The 26,425-nt window shown below is 41.2% G+C and overlaps 2 protein-coding genes across 3 annotated transcripts in view; one reads left to right on the forward strand and one right to left on the reverse strand.

The window, feature by feature from the left end:
* The window catches only part of large1 (LARGE xylosyl- and glucuronyltransferase 1), a 96,772-nt gene extending 92,902 nt beyond the window's left edge, over positions 1-3,870 (forward strand). The window contains exon 15 of the mRNA XM_088644691.1: positions 616-3,870. Within this exon, the coding sequence (XP_088500817.1) occupies positions 616-813 (198 nt within the window). The 3' untranslated portion in view covers positions 814-3,870. The remainder of the gene's footprint in view (positions 1-615) is intronic.
* A 2,206-nt stretch (positions 3,871-6,076) lies between these two features.
* LOC148654764 (stimulated by retinoic acid gene 8 protein-like) lies at positions 6,077-26,366 on the reverse strand. Of its 2 annotated transcripts, none has more exons than XM_088644692.1 (9): positions 25,670-26,366; positions 22,858-23,007; positions 18,069-18,144; positions 17,582-17,663; positions 14,627-14,773; positions 13,491-13,758; positions 11,017-11,078; positions 8,146-8,230; positions 6,077-6,403 (listed from the first exon to the last, which is right to left on the reverse strand). In XM_088644692.1, the coding sequence occupies exons 1-9, from the start codon at positions 25,823-25,825 to the stop codon at positions 6,329-6,331; spliced, it is 1,101 nt and encodes a 366-aa protein (XP_088500818.1). In that variant the 5' UTR covers positions 25,826-26,366; the 3' UTR covers positions 6,077-6,328. The 2 variants fall into 2 exon arrangements, with proteins under 2 accessions (XP_088500818.1, XP_088500819.1); XM_088644693.1 differs by having other exon boundaries at positions 22,858-23,118; positions 25,670-25,758.
* Positions 26,367-26,425: the final 59 nt, after the last annotated feature.

Genomic DNA, 26,425 nt, shown 5'->3' on the forward strand with positions numbered 1-26,425 from the left:
AAGCCTTTGCCAATTTGGAACTGCAGTTCTTAGCCAGTTCGGCTTACCACTGCAGTCCCTGTACCACAAGGGCGTAATAGGAGCTGTACGCACACACCCTTCCAAAACACCCATCTAGCAGAGCTAGAGTTTGGCATTCTTACAGGAGAGTTAGCGCTGATCAGAGGAGAAGCATTTTTGTCAGTGACACTACCGCATATTTGTAGGCACCTAGCAGCTGTTGTTCAGCCAGCTAAAGAAAGCCTGACTGACTCGAGCCCACCAACTCCAGGGGTAATCGGCACATTGTAAGCCACCATGGAGGAATCATGGTCACAGCTGGCTAACGGCACAGTCTTAGCTGAAACCAGCGACATCTGGCTAGGGGCTTGTTCTGTGGTACAGGCCAGCAACTGGTTGAGTCGTTGGGGGGGTCTATTTTTTCTAATTAGCTCTCAAGCTGCAATAAGAAAATTGTGCTTGACCAATTCAATGGAATTTCCTGATTGTGTTGTACTGTACCTGTTGACATGCTGACATGTTTCTCCGTCTGGAGAAGGCGGCGGAGGGAGCTTATCCAGGACCAGTTACCATGCTGCGAGCTACACTTGTCTGATTCCTCTTCTTTGCCTGCAGGAGTACGAGTTTGTGGTCTTGCCCAACGCCTACATGATCCACATGCCCCACGCCCCCAGCTTCGACATCACTAAATTCCGCTCCAACAAGCAGTATCGCGTCTGCCTCAAGACTCTGAAAGAAGAATTCCAGCAGAACATGTCCCGCCGCTACGGCTTTGCCGCTCTGAAGTACATGACTGCTGACAACAACAGCTAGCCGCCCCACCCGGGACGGCCGGCGCACTGCCCTCCAGCTCTTCCCGAAGAGCCAGTGGCGAGGAGGCCGCCAGACGCCAGCGCATCGCGTTTCCCAACACCCCAGGCCCTGGGGTGTTGGGTACCAGAGACACAGCCCGGAAACAGGGGGTCTCTCAGTTAATCTCGCGGCTCCTTCGGCCCTCCACTCGCAGGGCTGTGAAGACAGAAAAACAATTTTTTTTTTCTCTCTGTGTGCTCAAATATTTTTTTTTCTGTGTGTCTGGTAAAAAAAAAAAACTGTCTGGAAGAACAAAGCTCATTCTTGGTATCAAGACCTGTGCTGTGGAAGAAATGCTAGCTAGCAACAAAAAAAGAGGCCAGTTAGTGTTCTTTTAAGATCTAGTTGAAATTCTGGAGACATAATGGAGTTCTTATTTTGTGTGCTCCTGTCGCCCCAGGTTTCAGGAGAGAATGCAACGTGGTGGATGTTCTCTTTGTGAGAAAATAAATATGATTCAGCACCCCCCAGCAACCTGCCATCCCCACAAAACATAAAGCCAACAAAACAGCTAATGGTATGTGATTGCCATTACCTGCTTACCTGAAACCAGAGCTCTCATTCCTCTGGGAATGAAATGCCGCGTCCAGCTGTATTGAACAGGTTTTTTCTGCTTTCTTTCACTTGTCAAGGGTGTTTGTGCCAATAGTAAAACCTAGACAAAGATGTGGCTGCATAGAAAAAGAAGGTGATCACTTTGCTATCAGAATAATTCAGTGATATTCAAAGGTTTCAAAGGAAGATATCCTTCAGTGCGTTTACATGTAAAGCCATTCAGAATATGCAGCTATTTCAGTGTGAATAGTAATTCCTTTTGCGTCTAGAGCGTGTAGAGCACGTTTCCTTCCTGAAGGTTCCCAGTGCACTCACGTTGGTGCATTTACACACACAGACCCACCAGTATGTACAGTACCTGTAGCCCCACTATACTACAGTTCAGGCAAGCCAGTGACACAACTGACTTAAGCAGGAACTTTAGGAAGCTCAGATTGTACAAGTCCAGAGCGGGATTTAGCCAGACGCTAAATTTCTACGCTTCTGAAATGTGCCATGTTTGTGACCAGGAAGTCCGAGCCTCTGTTTAACCTCCCGTCTGAAGTATAGAACATCCTACAGCAGTGCTCCTAGCCACCGTTCTGGGGCGGAATGGAGGTTTGGGATTAGGAGAAAGAGCGCCACCTACGGGTTCATCAGCACCATGTACGGCAGCAGCCTGATTTTTCCTTAGAGGCCTTCCATCGCTGTGCTGACCAGTCCCCGCCTGGCTTGGCTTCTGAGATCTGACTAGATCAGACTACAAGCTGCTATCAGTGCTGCAACAGTGCAGTACATCTGTTAGCAGTGTTGCATTGTAAACTTTTCAGTTTGTCCTGGTTTCAATTAGGTAAAAATGAGAGATTCAAACCATTCTGAGATTCTGAGATTTCACATCAGAAAAAGAGCAATGCATTTCAGTTTCCAACTACATTGCATATGTGAAGGGATTTATTGCATTTTTTGCAGGTTGACCCTATTTCCATTTAAATAAGTTGTTGGATTTTTTTACTCTTTCACATTTGCACCATTTAATTTGTTGCAGTACGTTCATTGTGATTTTATGTGAATTTTAGTGACCAAGATTTATGTCCAAAAACAGTAAAACACTCGATGGGTTATATTGCTCTAATATCCATAGGTTTTTAGATGTATCATTGCACAATATGTACACGTACTTTGTATTTATGGATGCAACATTCCACTTTCTACCTGACACTTCAGATATATTTCGAGGGTATGAATATCATAAAACAAACCTACTGAAAACATACCAGTAAAGTAAAATGTCCGTTTGCATTTTTTAACAGGGAGAATATTTGCATATGAAATTTTGAACACGTCTGTAAAAAAATATTGAATATACAGATCTTCCGAGTAACATTTTCGGAATAATTTGAAAAAAAATTGCCTTTCATGTAAACGTACTGTATGTGATGGGCAAAATTATTTTTTACTTGAATATTGCAAAAACAAACGTACAGGCCTTTAAAGAGCCATGCAAATTCACTTATCGACTGAAATAAAACTTAAGATAGCTCGCGCAGGGCTTGCCGTCAGGACGTAAGGAATGTAACATCAGGACATGAAACTGTCCGAATGTGGCAGAATGCCTGAATGTATTAAAGCTCTTATTTGCTGGTCTGAGCATGTGAAGCTGCCATTTAGAGTGATAAGGAACTTACTTGGGAGCTGGACACGCAACATATTTTAGGCTTAGACTGCACAATGTCAGGTTTCTTGGTCCTAGATTCCTATAGCTGACCGGCTGCTTCTGTTGGATTCTCTTTCCTTCCCGCTCAAGTCAGGTGTCCAGTCACAAGTGTTTCGGGGAATTGAGCGGTTTGGTGGCGAGTTTCTTGGCTGCCTCCCTCTCCTCCTGGGGCATTTCCCTGGCTTGTGTCAAGCAGTGTTGCTGTTGTTTCATTGACTACTCTTCCTCTAAAAAAAATGGCACGTGCTTTGTGTTGGAATTTCCTTTACAAAATGTTTTTTTTTTTTCCTGAAGCAAAATAAGGACATTAATACTCATTTCTTTCTTATTTGTTGGTATTACTTATGTGTTTACAGTTCTCTTGCTAAAAAAAAACGTCTAAAATGCACTACCCAGACGTGGAAAAAGGGGAACGGCATCTGAACATGTCAAAAGGGAATATAAAAGGAGTTGTTCGTCCTTTTCCTGGTCTCTACTGGTCAGTCCTTTGACTGTCAGTCAGTAGCTGGAGTTTTACGTGGCCCTGCTGACTGGCCCAGCACTGGTTGACACTGCCAAACTTGCACATTGCAGCTCTGAATGAGACCTACTGTAGGTTTCGTTTGTGGGGAGGTCTGGGTGAGTGGGGGCGCGGGTGTAAATGCATGTGTGGCAGTGCGAATGTGGGCTCCGAGTCTTTGCAAGGTTTAAGGAGGATCTGAATGTGTCAGTGTTTAGGACAGTGTTAATAGATATGCTGCTACCTAAATATGAATAAAGAGTGGAATCAAGCACTTGCATTGTGTTCACTGCTTTCTTAACTCTTCCGTGCATTGATCCTGATAACCTTGAGGAGATTTTGTTTTCAGATAGCTTTTGCTGGTTTGAAGGGCTCTTAAAAGGGTAAAGCCCCAAGTTATTTTAAGAGCAAAATTGAAGAAGCTTCTTCTTGTTCCAAATGAGTGAACATCATGCAACAGCAAATTGCTCTCCTGTGAAAATCACAAGAATGAATGTCTTTTTTTATTTTGAGAAATAAACATGTAAAGTGCAAAACTAAACGATTGGTAATGCTCCAATTGATGTTATTTGTTTTGCATGGGAACAAAATTACCCAGGTACTGTACATAAATATACAAAAATGACAGCAAGTGGTATAATTTGAAAAACCATTAAGGATACAATGGTTGTAGACACTGTGTGCAACTGTACTTACTTTCTGTGTAGAAAAAGCTTTTAAGCAGTTTCTAATTGTTGTTTTGTCCCTCCTGTTACCTTTAGCCAGTGATTCCCCTGCACTAATCCTGACTTCAGGAGGTGAATTTGCAGTCGGGTCCAGACAAAGTCCTTCATTCACTGGTACACCAGTACCTTATGGATCTCCAGTAGACATACATGTATTTAGGATATTACCAATTTTATCCCACAGAAATGTTTTTTCAATTATTTGATATTCTTTCCCTTTGTGGAATGCAAAGAAGTTTAGGAATAGGCAGTTACATCAATCAGAGCAGCAGTAATTGGGCATGTGAAGAAGTGATTTGGCTCCGTACCCTCAACATTCACTTTGCTCTCTCCTAAAATGTAGGCAAATCCCTTTCAAAGATCAGACTTTGCTTTCTTACACCGTATTTGTTTCCATTTTGCTGCCACTCCTTTATCCTCATCTTCATCATCACCGTTTCAGTGCTGGTACTAGAGCCTCCTGATCCCTCTCCCTGTATATCTGGCTGTTGTTCACCATCATAGCACTAGATTGGGACGCAATTTTCTCGGCTACCCAGGAGCAAGATGATCTTGATATCTGAGGTAAAAAAACAAACTACTATTCTACTGCGGTTACAGAGGTATTCACAAAAATGTACATTTTAAAAAAATGTTGAGATGATACAAACGTATTTGTAATTATTTCTTAAAATAAGTGAAACATTTAGCATAAGCCTATAGGAGTACAGAAATGAATGCAACTGTACAAAACTTGTCATTAGTTTTTAAGTCTTTTAAATCTTAAGTGCACAAACACATTCACAAAAACTTAGTATTTTAAGCAAAATATGTACTTTATTTCCTAAACATTACTTTATTTGAATATTTATAGCTGCCTGTCATGTTCCTTGTTGGGGGCAGCATGGTGGCATAGTTGTATGTTCTCCCTGTGTTTATGAGGGTTTGTTCTGGGTCCTCCACCCACAGGCTGAAGACACACTGGTGGTTAATTGGACTGGTGTGAGACTGTGTTTGGCCTGCAATGGACTTGCATCCCGTCCGGGGTGGACCCTGCCTGCTGTGTTTAATATGACCCCGTACTGTATAAACTGGATAAAGTGGTTTAGCAAATAGATGGATGGATTGTTTAAAATGATTTTATAGAAATCCCTGAAGTACTGCTGTCTTCAATACTTTTCTCTGTTCTAGTTTCACCTTTGTTCTTTTGTTTAACTTCAACAGACATCCAATGAAGAGCATATCCTGCAATAGTGATGCCACGTTTCTATAGCAAATAATCACTTAAAGATTGCTATCCACTGCAGTAATATACAGTATACTGGATATGAAAAAAGGACAAATATATATCCACTATTATATACTGTACTCATCATAACTTAAAAATAGCCATCTGCTGCAATAAGCTACATGTTGGATATGATAAAAGGGCATCCGTGCCTTGTAGTTCTGTCTACACCTTCAGAATTACAAATATCATAAAAATACATCAAAGCACTCACAGTACAAATCAAAACTAATTTAACAAAACTTGCAGCAGGTGTTATATTTGCTTTTTTGCTACTAATTCTCACATCACTGTATATCACAAGTACACAAACATCTGTATTTGATGTTTGACAGCTTTGTTAACCAACACCTGCAAATAAGCTTAGTTCTGAAAAAGCTGCAGTTGAACCTATGGGACAATTAAAGCAAAACTGAAATAATTAATAACATGTCTGACAACAAGCAGCCAGAATGAACTAAAAACACTTAATGAGGAATAACAAAGAATTTATAAAAACTTTATTTACAGAACATGCATGCTTACAATGTGACATCTCAGCATGACTGATGAGCAGAGATCTAATCTGAACAATCTCAACTGTACTATATCATGGCTTTTCAAAGTTTTGTCACTTAGCAGCATTAAACTAAAAAAATGGTTTTGTGCTGTGCAAAACGTATACAATCATTTTGACTGTTTTCAAACACAATACTAATTGAACATCACAAATGGAAGTTTATTTCTTCCAAAAACATTCAAACGTCATCATCATCAAATGTCTCAGTACACTTCAGAAAAAGACTATCTGAATCTTCAGTCTGAAGTAGTTCCTGTATGAACGAAAGTGGTTTAAAAAGTCATATTAGGAATATTACTTAGATTAATAAAATATAAAATAATCTAAAGGAAAATACTGCTAGAATGTTTTAGTAAGGTACATAACTGAGGTTGGCACCCTAAATAAGTAGTTTACCTTTAGGTAGGGAGAAGTACAGTTGTTCATATGTTGATACAGTATTAATATTGGAAAGGTCAGAAATTGAGATAAAAATGTATCCAGGATCAAATCAACGAGATAAGAACAAGTAGCTGGTAAATGTCAATACTGCACTTGTACCTTTGGTGCCAGTATCACTAGTGTAACTTTCTCTTGCTTGGAAAAGGAAACTTCTGCAGTGTGTCTACTGACTTTTGTGGAAGTTCATCATATGCTAATATTGCATAAGATTCAATAAGAAAATATTAATTTCAGAGATGTATGCAGACAAGCAGACAGTAACACAGTAACTATTCAATTAATTCTAAATGCAGTGCATATGCTAGGTTAAAAAAAAGGCCATATTATGATTCCACACTGCCTAAAGCAACTTCAGAATGAAATCTGCTTTCTCTTCTGAAATTTCAAACAGATTGTGGTAAAAATATGTTTAGCCAAATACTTCCAACCTTTGCAGGTACCATTCTGGAGGAAGAAAGGGAGGCATGAACTGTTTCATTGAAACACTTTTCTCGAGAAATGTTTAAACAGTTCTCTGAACTTGGACCACTTTCAAGTCTGCAAAAGTTTAAGTTGTTTAAGAACATTAACAATGGATACTTAAAATGATAAACACATGCCACAGGCAGGCGTCACTCTAGGGACAGTCAAATTCAAACAGAAAAGTTGTGTTCGTGCACAAACCAGGATGGCCACTTGCCCTGTCTTTGCTTTTTAAAGGTGATCAACTCCAAACATGGCTGGCATCGTCCCGGAGACAGCAGCTTTGTTAATAATAATAATAATAATTGCTTACACTTATATAGCGCTTTTCTGGACACTCCACTCAAAGCGCTTTACAGGTAATGGGGACTCCCCTCCACCACCACCAATGTGCAGCCCCACCTGGATGATGCGACGGCAGCCATAGTGCGCCAGAACGCTCACCACACATCAGCTATCAGTGGGGAGGAGAGCAGAGTAATGTAGCCAATTCATAGAGGGGGAGTATTAGGAGGCCATGATTGGTAAGGGCCAATTGGAAATTTGGCCAGGACACCGGGGTTACACCCCTACTCTTTTCGAGAAACGCCCTAGGATTTTTAATGACCACAGAGAGTCAGGACCACAGAGAGTCAGGACCTCGGTTTAACGTCTCATCCGAAGGACGGCGCCTGTTTACAGTATAGTGTCCCCATCACTATACTGGGGCATTAGGACCCACATGGACCACAGGGTGAGCACCCCCTGCTGGCCCCACTAACACCTCTTCCAGCAGCAACCTTAGTTTTTCCCAGGAGGTCTCCCATCCAGGTACTGACCAGGCTCACACCTGCTTAGCTTCAGTGGGTTGCCAGTTGTGAGTTGCAGGGTGATATGGCTGTTGGCCAATATTGCTGGCTGTTGGCCAGTATTGTTGTAATACTGTAGGTCTTATGAAGTGAAATACTGTGTGCCTGTATGACCTTGAACTCTTATGAATACTTGTGTGCTAGGGTAGACTGATGTGCTTTCTTAAAGTACCTGTCATAAACTTAATTATGTTAAGTATCCTTAATGAAATCACGCCACCACAAAGTGGCACCAGAAACATACCTGGGCCTTTACAAAGTTTATGATGGCTCTGTAGATTTCCCTCAAATCCTCAACACTATTATAGTCAAGAGACTCCAATACTGGCCTGAAGATGAAAGAAAAACAACATGTAATGTATGCAACACACCTTAAAATGCTGTTGGGTGAGCTTTTCTTCTATTCTAAGACGCTTAATTAGAAAATCCAATCTACAGCAGGTGCTCTGACATCTAAGCTGCGTATTTGAATTTGAATAAGAAAACATAGAATACATGTATATGCAGCCTGAGGTTTCTGCCAATTATGTCCATGTCTTAAGACTTTCCATGCTGACATTTTCTCTCTTCATAAAAGCTTCCTTCTCCCTTCATGGAATCTGCAGTTAATGTTTTAATGATTGATTAGAAGATGACGGTGTGAAGAGTTGAAGTGTGGCCAGGAAACTCAAATACAATCATTGCCACATTATTATACTAAAGGGAATATAGGGTTTGGTGAAAAGGTCAACTTCAAATAAGTGTCATTTTAGCCCAAACCTTCTAGAGTAACTTGCCTCACAGCTGTGTCCACTTCTCTTGACAGGGGTATTAGACTTCAAAATGATGAGGGGTAAGCTATTTTAACTACACTTCACTTCAGCATTACGAGTATGTAGCCAACCTGCTTAATGTGTTTGATTTAATTTAGAACACAGCTGCAAACTTTTACAATCGAAACACATGCTTCATTTTGCAAACAAAAATACAAAACACAAGACAAAGAAGCACTGCAGCTACTGAGTTCAAATTATGACTTGGTTCCAGATAATCAGAGCCGTTTTCCATAGAATATAGAAGCAACAAGCTCATGTCAGGATCCACCCTGGATGGGCCACCAGTCCATCGCAAGGCACACACAGACACAAACATGCACACACACTGCTTGTATGTACAGTATGTGACCCATTCAATGTGACAGTTGCAAATAATTAACCTAGGAATCTTTTCTTTTAAGAGCTGTTTATTTACTCATAAATGTTATGACTCATAAAGGATCTCAATGGCTTGCACTGTCTTACTGCGTACACTTGTGCTCTGCAGTGTTTTGCAGTTTGCCAGTGCTGTAGAGTGGTTCTGCCTAGGATGAATTGCTCAATCTGGGATAAGCCAGACGCTTCTTATAAGAAAAATGTGAAGAGACTTTCACTACCATGGAAGGACACCAATTTTTTCAACTTACTGCTCTTGTCAGTGTGTCGTGCCATCGTCAAAAATAAAGAATTCCAAATAAAATGAAAGGCTAAAGAGTGTGCTTGTATTTAAGAAAACAATACACAAGTCCAGAGCCACTTCCTTGTGTGTGTGATGGGCTACATCATTATCGTCAGATTCTTGAAATCTGGGTACCAGGGATAAAGTACATTCCTGAACAAACTCATTTATGATGCACCGGCAAGGCTTGTTTTGATCTCTGCAAAGTCATGGTGTTGTAAATAGTGTCGACAGATGTTCAAAAGAAGTTCAAATTCTAATGCTGTACTTCTGTTCCCCAACATACTAATACTCCCTGAGTGCACACACTTCTGCTTGCATCTTTTTTAGCAGCTGGCATTTTGGTGTGTTCTGAGACACTCGCTGTCACTAAGACCGGATTACCGTTTACTGCGTTTGCCTCCTACAAGCAAGGACCAGAGGCGCTTTCTCGCCTCTCTCAACCTGAATATCTACAGGGGAAACAAGTGGCGCTGCTCCTGCCATGCCATCTGTGCTTTTCTTTCACTCCTGATGTCATCAACTCTCCCTTAGAACAACTTAGCCACCTCTCTCTTGTCCTAATCTCACTCGCTCCGTTCTTCCTCCTTCCCCTTTTTTCTCTCCGTTTCTGGTCGAGCATTCAACCCACTGCACCTGCTGAACGACCCCAGCATATCTGTGTACTTTTGCCTCTCTGCTTTCCTCACTCCTGGAGCATGGTTACTAATGCTCACATCAACTCGTGAGCACAGGTGCACGGGGCCAGTCTGCTCTGGTGCCTGCACCCCAATTGCCGCCCTGGCTGCTATGGCGACAGGTTTTCTCCCACCCCTTTACCCCTTTCCTTGACTGGTGACTAACTGGTGTAATGTTGGCCCTCAACTCTTCTCCCTCCTAAAGCTTCCATCTGTGAGTATAACTGATAATCTGTTCTTCCTTTGGGGGTTTCGCATGACATACGTTCCCAGCCATTCTGTGCAGCAAATTTCAGCAAGTGATAATAGCTCTCTTCCTATTTCTGTATCGGTACACTTAACTTTGAGATACTCTTCCCGCTCACAACAGTGTTTTCTGCTGCCCACTGCAGTGTTCCAACCTCAAGTTTGCCGCCGCTAGTGCTAGTCATACTACCTATTCGCTGACTTATGTCCCATCAGCCCTGTCATATCATATCCTCTGTTGGGCGAGTTTAACATTAAAGTATTAAGCATGCTATCTCTTTATGTGTTCTTTGGATTGTTTCGCTGTTATTAGAATTTGGGAGAACTGCTGAAATGTCTTATGTAACAGAGTTTCAGGAGGATGTCAGATTCTAATGTTGCACTTCTGCTCCATTACGTATAAATACTCCCTGGCTGCACAGCAGTCTGCATCTTTTCCAGCACCCCAGTCTCACTGTGATGGAGTCCTCCTGAGTGAAGGGGGCTGTGACACAGCTGATCATTTTCTCAGCCAGGTGAGATAACACCGCCATATTAAGTGCGCTATCCCTTTATATCCGCTGGCTCATTTTGTCGTTTTCAGAATTTGCAGGTGTTGGTACAGATTTTAACAGAAATGTCCAGAGAAGATGTGCTTTGATGAAACTAGTCGGTTACACTGTGTTTGCATTTTAATATGGCAGGACCGTGCAGGAGAAAGGAAAGTGCAGTTACCATACCTGTTTTGAGAGGATGTTTCTGTTTCCATCCGAATAAAGTCAAAAGCATCTTTAAACAGGTCCTTGAATGAATAAATACGTAGAGTGAGTAGAAAAGGCAACTTCATCTTCTTAGCTTACAGTAAAGATGTGCAAACAATTTAAATAGAAAGTATTTTTTCAAGGCTCTAAAACCACAATATTTTCTTTACAGAATTGTAAATGGAAAGGTTATTAAAGTGAATCACACATTTGTTGCGTGACACATTTTGTTACTAAATGTCATACCATGCTGATTTGGTAGTGCAGGAGCATTATTATTACAAGGCGCTACGTCCTTCAGGGAACCTTACCATGCATCTCCTAGCTATCGCTGCCAAAAACATTCGTTTAAACTGTGTAAGATCTGACACGAACTCTGGAGGATGGATATAACATCTCTGCCTAAGAACGGCTGCATTCATCACTTAAAGGTTTAAATGCAATTAAAGTGAGTGTTTAAAAAAGTCCAATCCCATGAATGCTTACGCAGCAGGACAGTGAGCTCTAAGGAGAAGGAAGCTTTCAGTTCCACACTATTTGAGGGATGGCCAGAATGCCAGAACTCCACCCCTGAGGGTTCTGAGAACAAACAGGCTCCTCCTGCAGTACTGTCCAATACTACAGCAGGGGGAGTTGTATCAAATGTTCTGTCAGTGACGGAAGGAGCTTTTCAAGGCATTTCTATAGCATGGCATGGATTAAATGATCAAATCGACTGCGGGAACATATGGTCTGCTCAAAAGTGCCTAACTCCCTTTCTGGGAGCTAAACCTTCTGCAGTCTGAAGATAAAAAAACGGCCCCAAGACAAAGATAATCAGCTTTCAGATTAGGTTTGGGCAAAAGAATAGGCATCTTGTCGCTCAGGATATTTTCAGCTCTTTTATGGAAATGCCCTCCTGGCTACCCATAAAAAATGACATTATAAATTTATAGTCACCCAAACAAGCTGTGAGCAGATCGTCTGTGACAGGTAAAACTTGGGGATTTTGTTTAACTACTCTGTATGTACAGGCAGGTGTTTAAGGTTGGTGAAGATCCTATCATTCATAAATTTTACACTGGAAGTGTCTCCACAAACACTTTATCACTGTGCTAAATTCGAACATTGGAAGGTACGATGACCACTTAGCAATCAAACACATACTGTACAGTATATACAGTAGCACAAAATACTCTGCACTGTGATCTAGATTCCATTATAGTCCGTAAAAAAATCTTGTGGAGGTCTTGGCTGGTTGGTAATTATACCAGTGGTTTCTTTCTTGTTTAGTATAATCCAAATTGTAATTTTATTTTGTTCAAAACTGCTTGCTTTTATAAAACAATATTGTGTACTAAGGACCCAACTACAAACACCCGACCATCAGGAGACAGTTCCTATACTTTGCTCCTTTAAAATAAAGTCAACACTATCAATTTGTTTAAATTATCCGAGAACTGAATTGACTTTACTAAAAAATAAAATACTTGGGAATTTTACTTTTCGATTGTTATTAGAAATCGAAGCCACACTCATACTTTAGTTTCACAGTCCCAATACTTTTGGTGGGCACTGTACATGCAGATAGTATACATTTACAAAACACTGAGCCTGAAGAAGTTACATCTGAAGAAGACTTTGGTGTTGTTTCTGCGTCTTAAAAGGACCCACCATTTTCATCTTCTAGACAAGTCGGAGAAGCAATACTTAGCAAACTGATTGTTAGTTTATACACTGTAAGTGTAGAGGTTTCATCCAGGAATGTTATGTTAAAATTGTAAAATGCAGAGCTCATTTAGAGTCTATGTGTTAAAAAAGCTACTGTAGCTCTGGATTAAGCCCAGAGCAAGAAACCAGATGCATTCCCGAGCTCAAAGAAAGTCCTATACTGACTGGCTAAAAGAACAGAATCGTTTCAGTCTTTAACAGAGTGAACTATGAGGAGGCCTGATTCCACTATTCAAAATCTTCAGAGGGACTGACAAAGCCTATCCACTGCACATTCAACTTCTGAAGAAACCAGCGGTGGACACGCTGAAACTAAGGGGAAAAGCAATTAAGACAGGGAATAGGAGACTGTTTTTTATTTAACAAATTGTGTCAGGGACAAACCATGCTGTCAAAGCTGATTTCCTGTCTTTTTTTAAAGATTAAAATCCTTTGATCAATTAGCTACTAACAAATCAGACAAGCTAGACGGGTTTGTGGAATGGACTCTTCTTGCACGTTCTTGCATTCTTATCTCCTTGTACGCCCAACCTTGACTTTGATACCCTGTGCTTTAATCAAAGCCGGACATACGAGTGCAGCATTTTAGAGAAAGCTGGTAAGTGCTGTTGACACAGGAATATCGTGGGCAAGGTGTACCCCTTCCACAATTCAGCCAACCAGCTTCTATTCGTTTCCATAAGCCACGATACCTCATGCTCATAAGTGCAGAGTGGTTAACGCCAGAAGTGAAAACCATTCACCTCTTCGGATGACAGTGAACCTTCTTGGCTCCCGAGCTGACACGAGCTGGGCGGGGAGCCCTGGAGAAGCGGCTCACCCAGCAGGTTCAGGGAGACGGAGGACTCGCGCCCCAGACTGTAGCTCTGGAAGGCAGCCCTCCGCTGTCCTGGCAGGCACTCCCACAGCCCCGAGATGGCCTCTGACACCACGGCCAGGCCGGCCTGCTCCGGGGACAGCACCCCGCCCTTCAAAAGCAAGTCCACAGTCTGTCTGTAGAAGAGCAGGTACCTGCAGAGGAAAGCACACAGCCTCAGTAGGAAACAGGAGAAGCTGCTGTGTGGCATTTTCTCCAGCAAAGTTATCAAAGCATAAATATGAATTAAGTCACAAAAGTAGACTCACTGTGCAATACCAGGATCCTCATTTTTGTACCATCAGAACAGTGAAGAAATCAAGCAGTTAGCTTAATACCTTCTACAACCGGATGACTTCCCCAAACACATATTTGCTGCTAATCTTTTCATCTCTCATTATGAACCCATTAATTTAAAAGCCAAACACTAAACAAAAAAACAGCACACTACAGATTACATTCCAATGTTCAAAATTAAACACGATATTATAATGCAACAGTAGGATAATTTTGAAATGCACAATTTAATGACAAGGTAACTTGTTACCTGTTACTGATTTTTTCTAAAAAAGTAACAAAAGCTTATACTGTACAGTATGTAGGTATACAATAAATAATACAAAGAGAGAAGCTTATATTTTGGAAAAATAACTAATACTGCCTTGTTGCTGACAAACACAATATTGTTAATAGTGACAAGTAAACACGAAGCGGACATCCTTCAGGACACAACTGGGTGAGATCTTCAGATCAACCACAAACTAGAAACCAAATGGGCTTCGTACTGTATGTCAGTGGCCACACTTCAGGTGGAATTTGTCTTAGGTTACATTAGGTTAAATTACAGCACTTTTTATAAAACACCAACAAAAGCCTCTGAGACATAGGGTCAGAGGTAAATACTGATATGACAAGAAGCATAAAAATGTGATTTGTGTTACATTAAACGATACATACAGTGCACTGTTTGGATACATGATCCTCAATAATGTACAGAGGAATTCACTTCTGAACTGTGCCTACCCTTCAAACTCTACAATGCTGGGAAAAGAAGCACTTGAAGACTGTGAGAGTTCAAAGGTGTTGTCTGATATTTCTTCTTTATTAGGCCCTGGTGAATCCCAGGCGTCATAATGCTGTTTCCATACCGATCTCTCTTCGGGGTCAGACCTAAGGGAGACAACCAAATCCTTAAAGAAGACTGCACAATTAATAAGGTTCAGAATGTGAGGTATGACTGAAGGCAAGAATGTGTATGACTGTGTCAAATAACATATCATGTCACATTCAAATGTACTCTTGGAGCAATACTTCACGTGGCTTTCTGAAAACGATTTGTCCACTAATCAAAGTAAAAAAACAAAGCGAAGTGAAGCTGAAATGACTTCGTCTGAAAGACAATTGTAACAGGGAGATGGCACTCTGCTTCATTCGGCACCAGCTCTGGACTCACAGACGTAAAGTAACAGAGTACTCCAAGATTACTGCTAATCAGCTTCTGGGAAATTACTGCTCAGTGTCTTTATTAATAGTGGCATAATTATGCAGGTTATGTACCGCTTTCATTCGTTTTTTATATTGCTTTGTTTTCTCACAATTCTTTTACATTAGCTGCATTATGATGCTGTGCTATTTTAGCATTGATCTGTGCAAAATATCTACATCCCAGCATGCTTTTTTGAAAAGCTGCAATGGACCTAACAACTGTTTTCAGTTTCACACTGTTTTTGTTTCAAACTAGTACCGTTCTAACATCTGCAAACATCTATTTTTTAAATGGAAATGAGTTCAGAGACTAAGAGTTGGCTTGAAAAAAAGTCATTTTTCCACAACCTCTACAGACATCAAACAGCCAATCAAGTGTGCAGCAATCTCTTCACTAGAAGATCCTCACAAGCTTAACCACCTTGGAGAAACATCCTCTGTATGCCTATGAACCCCCTGGCTCACGATGTGACATTCTCTTTACCAGAGACCCAATACTTCCACATAAAACTCAAGTAGACAAAGAAAGAAAGAGAAAAAGTATTGAAAATTACTAAATTATTAAAAATGTGCATCTTACGAAACAAATATTTATATTATTTTAATATACATATAACCAGAAGATACTTTAACACAATATAAAAAGTTTCTTTTGCAGGAATGGGAATTGGCACACATTACACATAAGTACATCTAGAAGGCACTATTTCAAAAAGTTACAATATTGTTAACAAACTGCACCTGGACTGCGCAACTATCTTCAGCTCTTTTACTCTTAGCAAGCCATTCAAAAGCTGCTTATTAAAAAAATTCCTTAACTACTGAAAGTAACATTACTTACATTTATTACCCTATTTGCTTTTTATTAGCTAGTTATAAACTGTGAACTGTTGTATTTGTTTTATTTAATGTATATTACTTTATAACATTAATGGGCTTGTTCACAAATTATTTGCTTTTTCTCACACAGTAGCTTACTTTGTTTTAGGATTCTATGACATGTATACAATAGAAATAGGATGTTCTTATTTCGTAAGCGTGAACAATCGGAGACGAATGGAAGAACACTCAAAGCCCAGCGGAGCCCTGCTGCCTGTGTGCCTCTCGCCCTACCGTGCGCCACTATTCATCCCAACACACGTCTGTGTATGCAGAGCATGTACTGCATCAAACACCACAGACCACACTGCCGACTGTGGATTCGCCCAGTTGATAGCATTTAAGAGGTATATATTCTTGAGGTGTGCTAAACCAAAAACATGCAAATTAAGAACACAAACATAAAGAACTAACTGTATTCATTCATTTCTTGCCTTTATACCAATCCTTTCATGAGAATCCAGAAGGATCCTGAAGCTCTTGTAGTTACAGGAGGATACTTTATTACTTTAATTCATTCAGCACTGAAATGCGGCACCAAGGATGATGCACAGCCGCTATTATTTAACAGCAGCTTCACAACATGACTTGCAGAGATGAGGAACATGAGAAATTCTTAGGGGGAGCTTTTGGATGATTGTACAAGCCCAGAGTGCAATTTAGCTAGGACAACAAGATTAACATCCTTCTCTTGCAAAATGTGCCTTGGAAGCTTTAATGGTCAAGCTGTCAGGAACGCAGTTATCACTCATCCGAAGAACGACACCCCCTGTAGCACAACAGCCCATGTCAGCAAGCTGGAGCACTGGTTTGGTCCATCAGCACCACTGGCAGCGGCAACCTGATTCTCACTGGAAGTCTCCCATCCCAGTACTGCCAGGCCCGGCTTTGCCGGGCTTCTGAGACCTGACGAGATCAGGCTAAAACGTGGCAATGCTACCGCTGACCCGCTAAAGGGACATTAAGTAAGGGTGCAGATGTTTAGATAAATTAAAGAGAAATTCAAGAAAAATAAAATAACATAAGTAAAATGTGTAATTCTAATCATTTTTGTCATCCGATTATGTAAAATTGTTTTTATTGTTGCTATTTTAAAACAGATTTTTATACTTAAATAATTAATCAATTTTTATATGAAAAGAAAGAGTTTAGATGGCAAACTGAAGAATTTTGATAATGCTACATTTACATTTGAGACTGATGAAGCAGTACTAATGTTATGTTACAAAAAATGCTTGCAATTAACATAAACCAATTTGCAGAATTAATGATACAAAAAAAGATGACAAAAACAGATTACTTTTAAGAAGGATAGTCTGAAAAGTAATCAGAACAGCATTTAGAAGAAACATAGGTCAAATAACACTGATAGTTTTTGTTTTCAAGAAGTTAAATTAAAGTTGTGATGATTACACTCATTAGAAAAGCACAGTTTGCTTTCTGAAACTTCAAAACACAACTTACTTTATGCAACTAAGTAAACAAAGAGATAAAACTGCTCAAATTCAAGCCACTTCACACTGTTGTTTACAAGGGCCAGCCTTCTCGCTGGACAGCGGACAGATGCTGCCACTTAGTGGAGGATGGGTGCATTAACGCTCATTGCGAGCATACCTGCAGAGAACACAAAACCTCTGATATTCTTCTCTCACTTCCTCCACACTGTATGGCCCTCCATCGTCCATCTGGAATACCTCTGCAACAACACAGACAACACAACCGTCTATTCAGAGTGAACACAGCTGTCACTAATCACTACAGTGTTCACCCCATCTAAATATTGACCTCACTGAGACAGACACCAGGGACCCTTGCAGAGGATCTTGAACGGCCTTACTGGCGCAGCGTGTACTAGTCAGGAGCTCTACTATTGTACAGCACCTTCCCTTCGTCTGCCTCGGTGTCACTGAAAGCCACAGGCGTTGAGATACATTTGTATACATGATGTAGTACGTGCAAAACCACACACCCAAGAGGTAATGACATCACTACACCTTTTACAATGCTGAGGCATCCGTGTGCTGTGTACTGAAAACTCAGGGGCAAAACGAGTAAATAAGACCAGCTCTTTTATCCCGCTCTCTACAGGTTTTCACCTGACCTTTCATCTTCAGCAGTTCATTCAGGTGGGCTTCTTGCTGCTGGAGGAATGTCTTTGCCCGTTGCAGGACCTGCCACTGAGAAACACACAAGCATTACACAGCAGTGACAGATGACGCTCATTTTACCTTATTTACTGTACCTAGAGCTTGTGCAAAGAACTTCTAACGCCCATGCAGCAATGAAATATATGTGTGTATAGAATATTTAAACCTACACCCGAAATATCCCATTACCATTTCCTCCTCTCCACCATGACGTTTTGTATTTCGCACCAACTGCGAAAATGTCCCTGGATCACACTACGTGGTCTGAAGGCCAATACGCCATCCTAGTCAGAACCACGGGCTCCAGCATGCCACACTGCTTCCGTGAAGTTTTGAAAAAAAGCTGTGCAGTACCCCAAAATGAGAAGACCACATCTGAGACTGGAGCGGCATGTGTAGCCCCGAGCAGCTTTGTGTGCAGGACTCTTACCTCCCAAGGAAAACATGCTGGGTCTGTGGGAGGAATATGAAATCAAGGCAATGATAAAAACAGAGAAACAACACATTCTAAATCAACCCATCATTTTCATACAACGCTCAGCAAATATTTAATTTGGGATATTAACATCATCGCAGAATAGAAAGAAATGCTTTCTGGTGCCTTGCATAAAAAAACAAAAGTGCATCCGATTTTTTTATCCATCAACTTTTCTGGTTTTCTAAAATTATTCAAGCAAAGTCAATGTGATCATCCTAATTAAAAGAAACACATTTAAAATCTCTATCTTGATGCTTCTCCGATAATAGTTGTTACCATAGTTACCAGCACATGTGCTGCATTATTTTTGTTATTCACATGATATTGCAGTTTTTGTCTGAATTTAGTCTGAAGTAAATGTTATTTATATAGTATTACTAAGGGAACATACTGTTGTGACTGTTTGCACCCCCAGCTTGATTACCTTGCTAAGAAGCTGTGAACAATGGTTATTGTGCAGCAGTATTTACTCAGATTCTGTTGGCATAGGAGGCATGCAAACACGGGAGAAGAAACACACGATCAAAGGGCGTTCCTTAATCATTTACGTGGGTTAATTAATTTCACAGTACATCATTAAGTCTACCTATTAAAGAATACACATCCGATAGTGATGGGCCATTCCTAGGAAGGGAAGGAAAGGACAACAGACCTTATCGTCACCCCTTAGCATCTCTGAAGCTGCACTCTTGAACAGAGTCACTTTTCCTAACCAACCTGGAAATCAAATTTGAGGAAATCCTGATTTCGTTTACTGTGGACTCCTTAGTCTAAACCTGTTTTCTCCGTGTTAGTGATGTATTGTTAGAACTCCTACACAGGCTTCCTTTCACTTGTGGGCTTCCAATTTTAAGAGAGAGATTTAGATCTGAGCAGAGCACATATTTTTGGGGGGCAGAACATAGGTTTTCTCTACTTGGCCATTTTGTGGTATATTTAGATTTTAGGTCAGGTTCTAGAATTCTCAAGGTCTACAGGAAGGACTCTGAGACCCACTGATTGCACAAATGTACACTGTCATTAAGAAATATTCATATTGTCTTTTGATTTGGGCCTGATTATTACTCTATCATCAGAGCTTTTTCTCATAGAAAGGACTCATGATTTTGGAAAACTCTGTAATCCCTGACTTCAGGAGAGTCAAATTATTCATCTTTATTATTTGTTTGCATAACAAGCTGGTGTCAGAATCTTAATTTTTAGCATCCCCCTGTAACAGTATATTTACCTAAACACATCATTAACAATATCTTGCAATCTGAATATAAAATACATGCTATATTTAGTGGAGCCGTATACTGTAGCATTTTTTCCATTGAGCCAGTATTCCAGTACCAGCAATTGAAAATGTTCTGAGGGACAAAAAAATCTTTCTGACCAAATATAATGACAGCAGCTCGTGTCCTGTACTGCGCCTGTTGCTTGCCAATGTAGGCATCGGCTCCCCCGCGACCCTGGATTGTGGATGAAGCATCTGGATGACTGGATAATTCAATTTCATCAACATACTGTCAATTAATGAAATTACCAGAAGGACCCCAGTACTCGTTTTCATTATACAATACTAATAACCCATCATTACTGATACTTGTAATAATCGCTGTTCTTACTGGACTAAGAACATCCTCCTAAAGCAGTGAAGTGAAGGAGCAGGCAGGCAGGCAGATGCCAGTCATAAGAACAGAATGGAGGCGCAGTCCAAGCCGTGATCAGGTAACACACAGTTAGCACACAGAGTTTGGCACCGGCAGAGACAAAAGAGCACAAAAAACACCCAGTCTACCCAAGGTACAAATGCAGATTGTACTGCCAGAAAAACTGCCAGAAACTGTACTGCCAGAAGAAACACAAAGCTGGACTGTAGGAAAAATCCAAAGAGAAGTCAAAACACAGGCACCGTAGCTGAGGATAGACGAAGTGCACCAAGAGAAGATCAGATCACCTTATTGGCCACATATTGTCCATATTTTGTATTAGGAATTTGTTTTTTACATACCCCAGCTTGCTCTCCATGAGACACACAAGCACACAGACAGGGAGAGAAGCTTGGGGTCAGAGCGCAGGGTCAGCCATTTATACGGCGCCCCTGGAGCAGTTGGGGTTAAGGGCCTTGCTCAGGGGCCCAACAGAGTAGGATTCCTCTGCCGGCTGCGGGATTTGAACCGGCGCCAGTCACAGGCGCAGATCCTTAGCCACAGAGCCACCGCTCCGCCACAGAGAAACCAGTAAGGCCGAGATTAGAGACAGAACTCTCTGAGACTGAGCACAGATGACTGGCAAATCAGGTCTTAGATACCCTGTAGAAACAAGGTAAGTACTGATTTAATAGCAAACAGGTGGGAATGACTTACTGCCACTTCGCGTTGTCATGATCATTGATTGACAGGTGCCATAGCTGCCTGGATAGGTCTGCTGGTAGTTTGTCGTGAGGGAGTATGATAACGCTATTTATGAAACAGCTGAGAGTTATAACATAAATATTCCAAGAAAATGCTCGTTTCAAGAGCCATGGAACCATACCCTATCCTGTGTTCCCCATACAGTATTAAGTCCCACATCTGCAGAAATGTAACTTTGTAAAAATGTAATGTAAGGGAACTAACCCTTGTGAATAATGAGCTTTTACTGTAGCATATTGATTAGTGAGGATGAGAGAACTACTTCCTCCAGACATCTGTACTCGCGGCAACACTGATTAATCAAGTCTGTTATTTCTTTCCAAATGCTTTCTAATGTTTGTGACCAGCTTTTGTTTTTTGCTTCTGCAGCGTGAACAGATTTGTTTATTGAACAGTCCAATAAAACCTATTTTTACAGCTTTCATGCCAGTAAAATTTATATTTTTCTTTTTTGGCATTTGTCATCTTATTTAATTTATTTTGCTAATTAGGAAATTGGCTATATTTAGGATTGTGGAATTGGCTAACGATTTAGTTTTGTGGGCTTAGGAAGTTGTCTCTAACTGCTTAGCAGTAGTTTGACATCTGGTACCACTGTTCACAAGAATATATGACAGAGTAGTCTAATACATTAAACTACGCATACTGAATGGTTATTTTTACTTACAGTAGTTTTACTTTTTAAACACATGTTGTATTCACATGAATACAATTACATTACAAATATACAGATTTAACGCTAGACATTTTTACATTTGAGCCAATTTAGGTTTTTTTTGCACCAGATGTACCAGAAATATAAAACATGGTCTAGGATTAATGTCCAACGTCAAGATCAGTTGGGAATTCTGGTGGGTGCAAATAATGAGTTAAAGGGAACTGCAGTCCCAATTTCCCAGACCACTTGTTACTGTATATCTCAGTAACAAAATAAATTGACATTCTAAAAAAATACAAATTTGCACAAAACTGTGAACTTTGTGAAGCAACTAGAAGTCGCCATGAAGTCTTGCATTCGAGTTCCCATGAATTGCGACATGATTCGGCCCTTCCTCCTCACCAGTCTCCCTAATGGCTGATGTAATGTGATGTAGGAGTGGATAAGTACAGGTTTGTCACTGCAGAACTGTTCCAATGCGATCTACGTGCAGAGTTAACTGGTAAGTAATGTTTGCTGGCAAAACTGTGTTGAAATCAGAAGCAATATTTCCACTGGATTTTTAAAAAGACACATTCACAAGCCTGCTTGTTTACAACTTCATAGGGCCGCACACATCACCGGACGTTTTGCTGCCTTGTTCTGAGTCGCAGAACATGTTGCTGAGCCTACCTGGAAATTTCATCCATTTTGTGGTGTAAATTGGACATTTTCACAAGTCACTGTGTACATTTTCTTTTCACTGCGGTGTGAAATTCCCACATCACTGCTGATTCTTTCTAACCCCACAATTTGAAAACAAGCCCTGCAGTTCCCAACTGCCCACTAAGACAAAGCTAAAAGCAAGCTAGGCCAAGAATGGCTATGAGCCGCTGTATCACCATGGGCTTGCAGAAAGAAAAATGATGTGGCACACCAGGGTCTAATTACATGGCTTTGCCACTTGTGCTCAAATCAGAGCATTAATGGGGCCACTTTTCATTCAGTAATGACTGTACTTAGAAAAGAGAGGAAAAAAATAAATGATTCTAACAGTAACTATGTCTGTTGTAATAGCATGCTAATACTACATTAAGTGTAACTACACATAATTTACTGGTTAATCACTCTCTTAATAACTTGTTAATAATCCGTTCATGTTACAGTGTAAACAGTGTCCGTACGGTAACGCCTCCTGACAGGAAGGGCGGGCAGCAGACGCACAGTACCTTGCTGGGGTTCTTCCTGGCAGCAGGGAAGACCACGCTCCTCAGGGTGTCCATCAGCCCTGCCAAAGTGGCTCGCTGCTGGGCCTGCAGGAGGCGCCGGCGTGTCCTCAGGGGATCCCCCGCCGCCGCACCCTGGCTCGCCATCGCGCCCTGCAGGACAGTCTGTCACCTCCGGGTGCCTCGGTTCAGAGCCTTGTATGAGGCGCTTCTGCCCTACTCCACTTTCTGTCTGTGTTAAATACCTGAACGTACCCTTGACCTCTTGCGAAAACAGGATTGGTAAAAATCCAAAGGTGAGCACTACTCTATTGAGGCTTGGCATTAGCGAGGTTAAATATATCATGAAGGCTATATTCTACTATACAGAATGTTGTCCTATACTATAAGATACATTCTTATGGTATACATATGTTTACTATTGGATTCAAGCCAGAACTGAGGGACATTCTCTCTAATTTCCAAACTACTGCAGGGGGGGTCTCACACTTCAGGTCACTGTCCTCTTCAAAATACCAATCAGTACCAATACACTGAACAAGATCAGAGCAAATGATCTGAGGTTTGTTGAGGATTTTTTTTACTATATCCTGGCACCTTAAGCAACGTCTCCAGATCACCGTGCAGTACCCATAGTACCACCACAGTGTGAGATCCAAATGTTCTTACTAGCGGTACCGAAATTGAATTTCCATTTGAAAAAGAAATGATAGTGAACACAATGCTGCAAATCCAATAGGCCTGGATGAGAGACAGCCCAGGGCTGATGCTGTTTCCAAACAATATATTTTCTGGATGAATGGCACTAGCTGTCGTCTAGGAGAAAATAAACTTTCGCCATGCACTCATCATCGGTATGAGAGAGCTCTTAAGCACTTCCAGGGCTCATCGAGATGTTAGTGTGATACTGCCACACTCTTTTCTCATTTCCCGACCTGATAAAAGAAATTCTTTAGATTTAGATTAAAAAGTTTAGTTTTTATCTCACCAAGCCATTTCATTTTCTGTCACATGAGAGGTAATACTAATAGAAATAATGCCTCTCATAACTGAAATATCTTTTTCAGTAAAAGCTTTTTTTCGTGCTTTGAGGTGCAAGGACTATGACAGCTGCCCTTAGAAGCAAGAGACCCTGGTCCAGACCATGGAAAAAGACTGCCATAACATCACAGTAGTAGTGACAAGTGTGAATAAATCACAGAGAGATTTTTTTTTTCCTGTGCCACACAAATGAAGACATCAGTTGCAACGTGGACGAATCACAGCCCGGAGCCACATGCCAGAAAAGACCTGATTAAAAATGACTGGCGTGATTTAGAAAACGCATCAACTGTATTTGAGTTTTAAAGGATGGTTTCTGTCCTATTTTATTTTGAAGAGTGCAGACTGCGAAACTAGGTACGGCACGGTGGCACAGTGTTTAGCATTGCTGCCTCACAGCAGTGGGCCCCGAGTTCAATTCCTGGGGCACTGTCTGTGTGGAGTTTGCATGTTCTCCCTGCGTTCACATGAGTTTCTTCCAGGGGCTCCGGTTTCCTGGAAGACATCAGGCCCTGGTGTGAGTGTGGCTGTGCTGGTGCGATCCCTGTCATGGGCTGGTGTCCTGTCACAGGGTGTATCCTGCCTTGTGCCTGATAAAGCGGTTAGGCTGGAACCAAGGAAAACAATGCATTCTCCAAAAGAAGTGCATTCTGTTCCTGATCACCAAATTTTCTCTGCAGTAGTACAGTTTTCATTACTTGAAATTAGCTTGAACTTTGTATTTTTTAAAAATTTCAATACGTAGGATAAGGATTATAATTGATCCCCTTAATGCATATTGTATATATACAATTTAACAATTGTATATATATTGAAATACACATTAAATCATTGAATTATATATTTCCCTATTCCCTCCAGGTGCTGCTGTGCCAAGAACACCAGATATCAACAGCAGATGTGCTACAGCACAAAATCCCCTCGGTTCCCCGTCCACTCAGACACGTCTTCAGCCTTGAAATGTTACATAGTGAGCCGCTTTGGTTTCAACGTGTTTATTTCAGGAAAAACAGTCAATGTCTCATACTGTAGAAAGTCACTTTTGCCACTCCAGATGAGCGATGACCGGGTGTTCATGTATTCGGAGAAATCAGAGGGGATCCCACAGAATACCCTGCTCTTCGTGAGACTGAGGGCTGCCGTGAAAACTGGAGACCTGTGCTGCCACTGGTCACCACGTGGGGGCAGCGTGGTCAATCTATTCGCCACTGCTTATGGACCCCAGTTAAACTGCATACGCATGTCAATGGTAACTGTCCACTAACTGTAGCAGGTAGCAGAAGAATATTAGATGAAAGGGCCATTGTAATGTACTGCTGGCGCAGGGAGGAGATGAACATGTGACGCCTCTTGTCCGGCTTTTAAATTAGCAATGTCGTGAATGCTCTCTCAGCACGAATTTCGCCAGGTTCAAGAAAACCTTTATCCGCTGGCACAAACTTCACAAATGTTACTGTGAACTACATATAACAATAAATGTTTTCTTGCTAACGTTTTTCCCTTCTATAAACACCAGCCAGAATGTAAGGATAAATTGGCCGCAGTTTATTTTTTCATGTATACTGTTTTTATTCTAGGTATACAGTAAATGCACATTTTACTGTCGAACACTGCCTTGACCACGTAATCCAAACCAAATGTCATGGCGGTTAAATAATATGTACGACAGCTGGTCAGGGTGACAAAACATAAATCTTGGAACAATCTAGTAGAACTAGACATGTGAATAATTAAAAATGTGGCTTAATATTAATAAAATAATTCTCATATTTACCCGCTGGAAAAGTCGCTTTCGTACGACAGGACGGCACACAGACCAGCGAACTCCCACTGACAGCCACACCTTCCCGCCAAATTCCGCCCCGCCCCATGACCTCAACCAATCACTGGACCCCAGCGCAGGGAGTGACGTGTCGTAACGCCTCGTCATTGGCCGAGACGCGGAAACTGCGCCTGTTTACTGTCCGCAATTGAATGTTTATCTATTTGCTTGTTATTAGGCGGTCAGTCCAGCGGTCCAAGGCCTTTTGGATAAACTTCGCGCTGCGGCGTTAAGTGCACACAGTGTAGATGAATGCGTTGAGGGCAGTAAAAGACGAAATTATATTTGCGTCGCCCTTTTTTTCTGAATTGAGTTTGAACGAAACTTCGCGGGTTGTGGCAGTGAAGGCTGCTGCGTGTTTCGAAAAGACCGGACCGGCTTTAAGGGTCACGTGTTTGTGGAGGACCTGCAGTTGTCAGTTGTCGGTTCGATAAATCAACTGAAGTTTGATTATGAACTGTTGCGTGTTTACAGTTGTATTATTAACAAGTTGCAGCATGTTAAGAACTACAGTAAGTCTGCACGGATCAAACCCCAAATTCAAATTCCACGAACATATATCTCCTGTTTTATTTTCCTCACACCGGCTCCCTGCCGAAAACTTGAAGTGCTGCTGTTCACCCTTATCAGGCTTTAATGGTTTAACCCCCGATTACACCAGTGAACAGTTAATCTGCTACACGGCTGCGCTTTGCATGTGCTCTTGGT

The sequence above is a fragment of the Lepisosteus platostomus genome, chromosome 9, assembly GCF_059453375.1.
Source record: "Lepisosteus platostomus isolate fLepPlt1 chromosome 9, fLepPlt1.hap1, whole genome shotgun sequence".
Classification (NCBI taxonomy): Eukaryota; Metazoa; Chordata; class Actinopteri; order Semionotiformes; family Lepisosteidae; genus Lepisosteus; species Lepisosteus platostomus.

Bases quoted from the DNA above. Each gene is read 5' to 3' on its own strand.
- LOC148654764 (XM_088644692.1), bottom strand. From the start codon at position 25,825: ATGACGAGGCGTTACGACACGTCACTCCCTGCGCTGGGGTCCAGTGAT. The intron at 11,079-13,490 runs GTGAATGGTTTT...TATTCATTCAAG, and splicing joins GTTCACTGTCATCCGAAGAG to GACCTGTTTAAAGATGCTTT. The intron at 8,231-11,016 runs GTATGGTAACTG...TTTCATCTTCAG, and splicing joins GAAACATCCTCTCAAAACAG to GCCAGTATTGGAGTCTCTTG.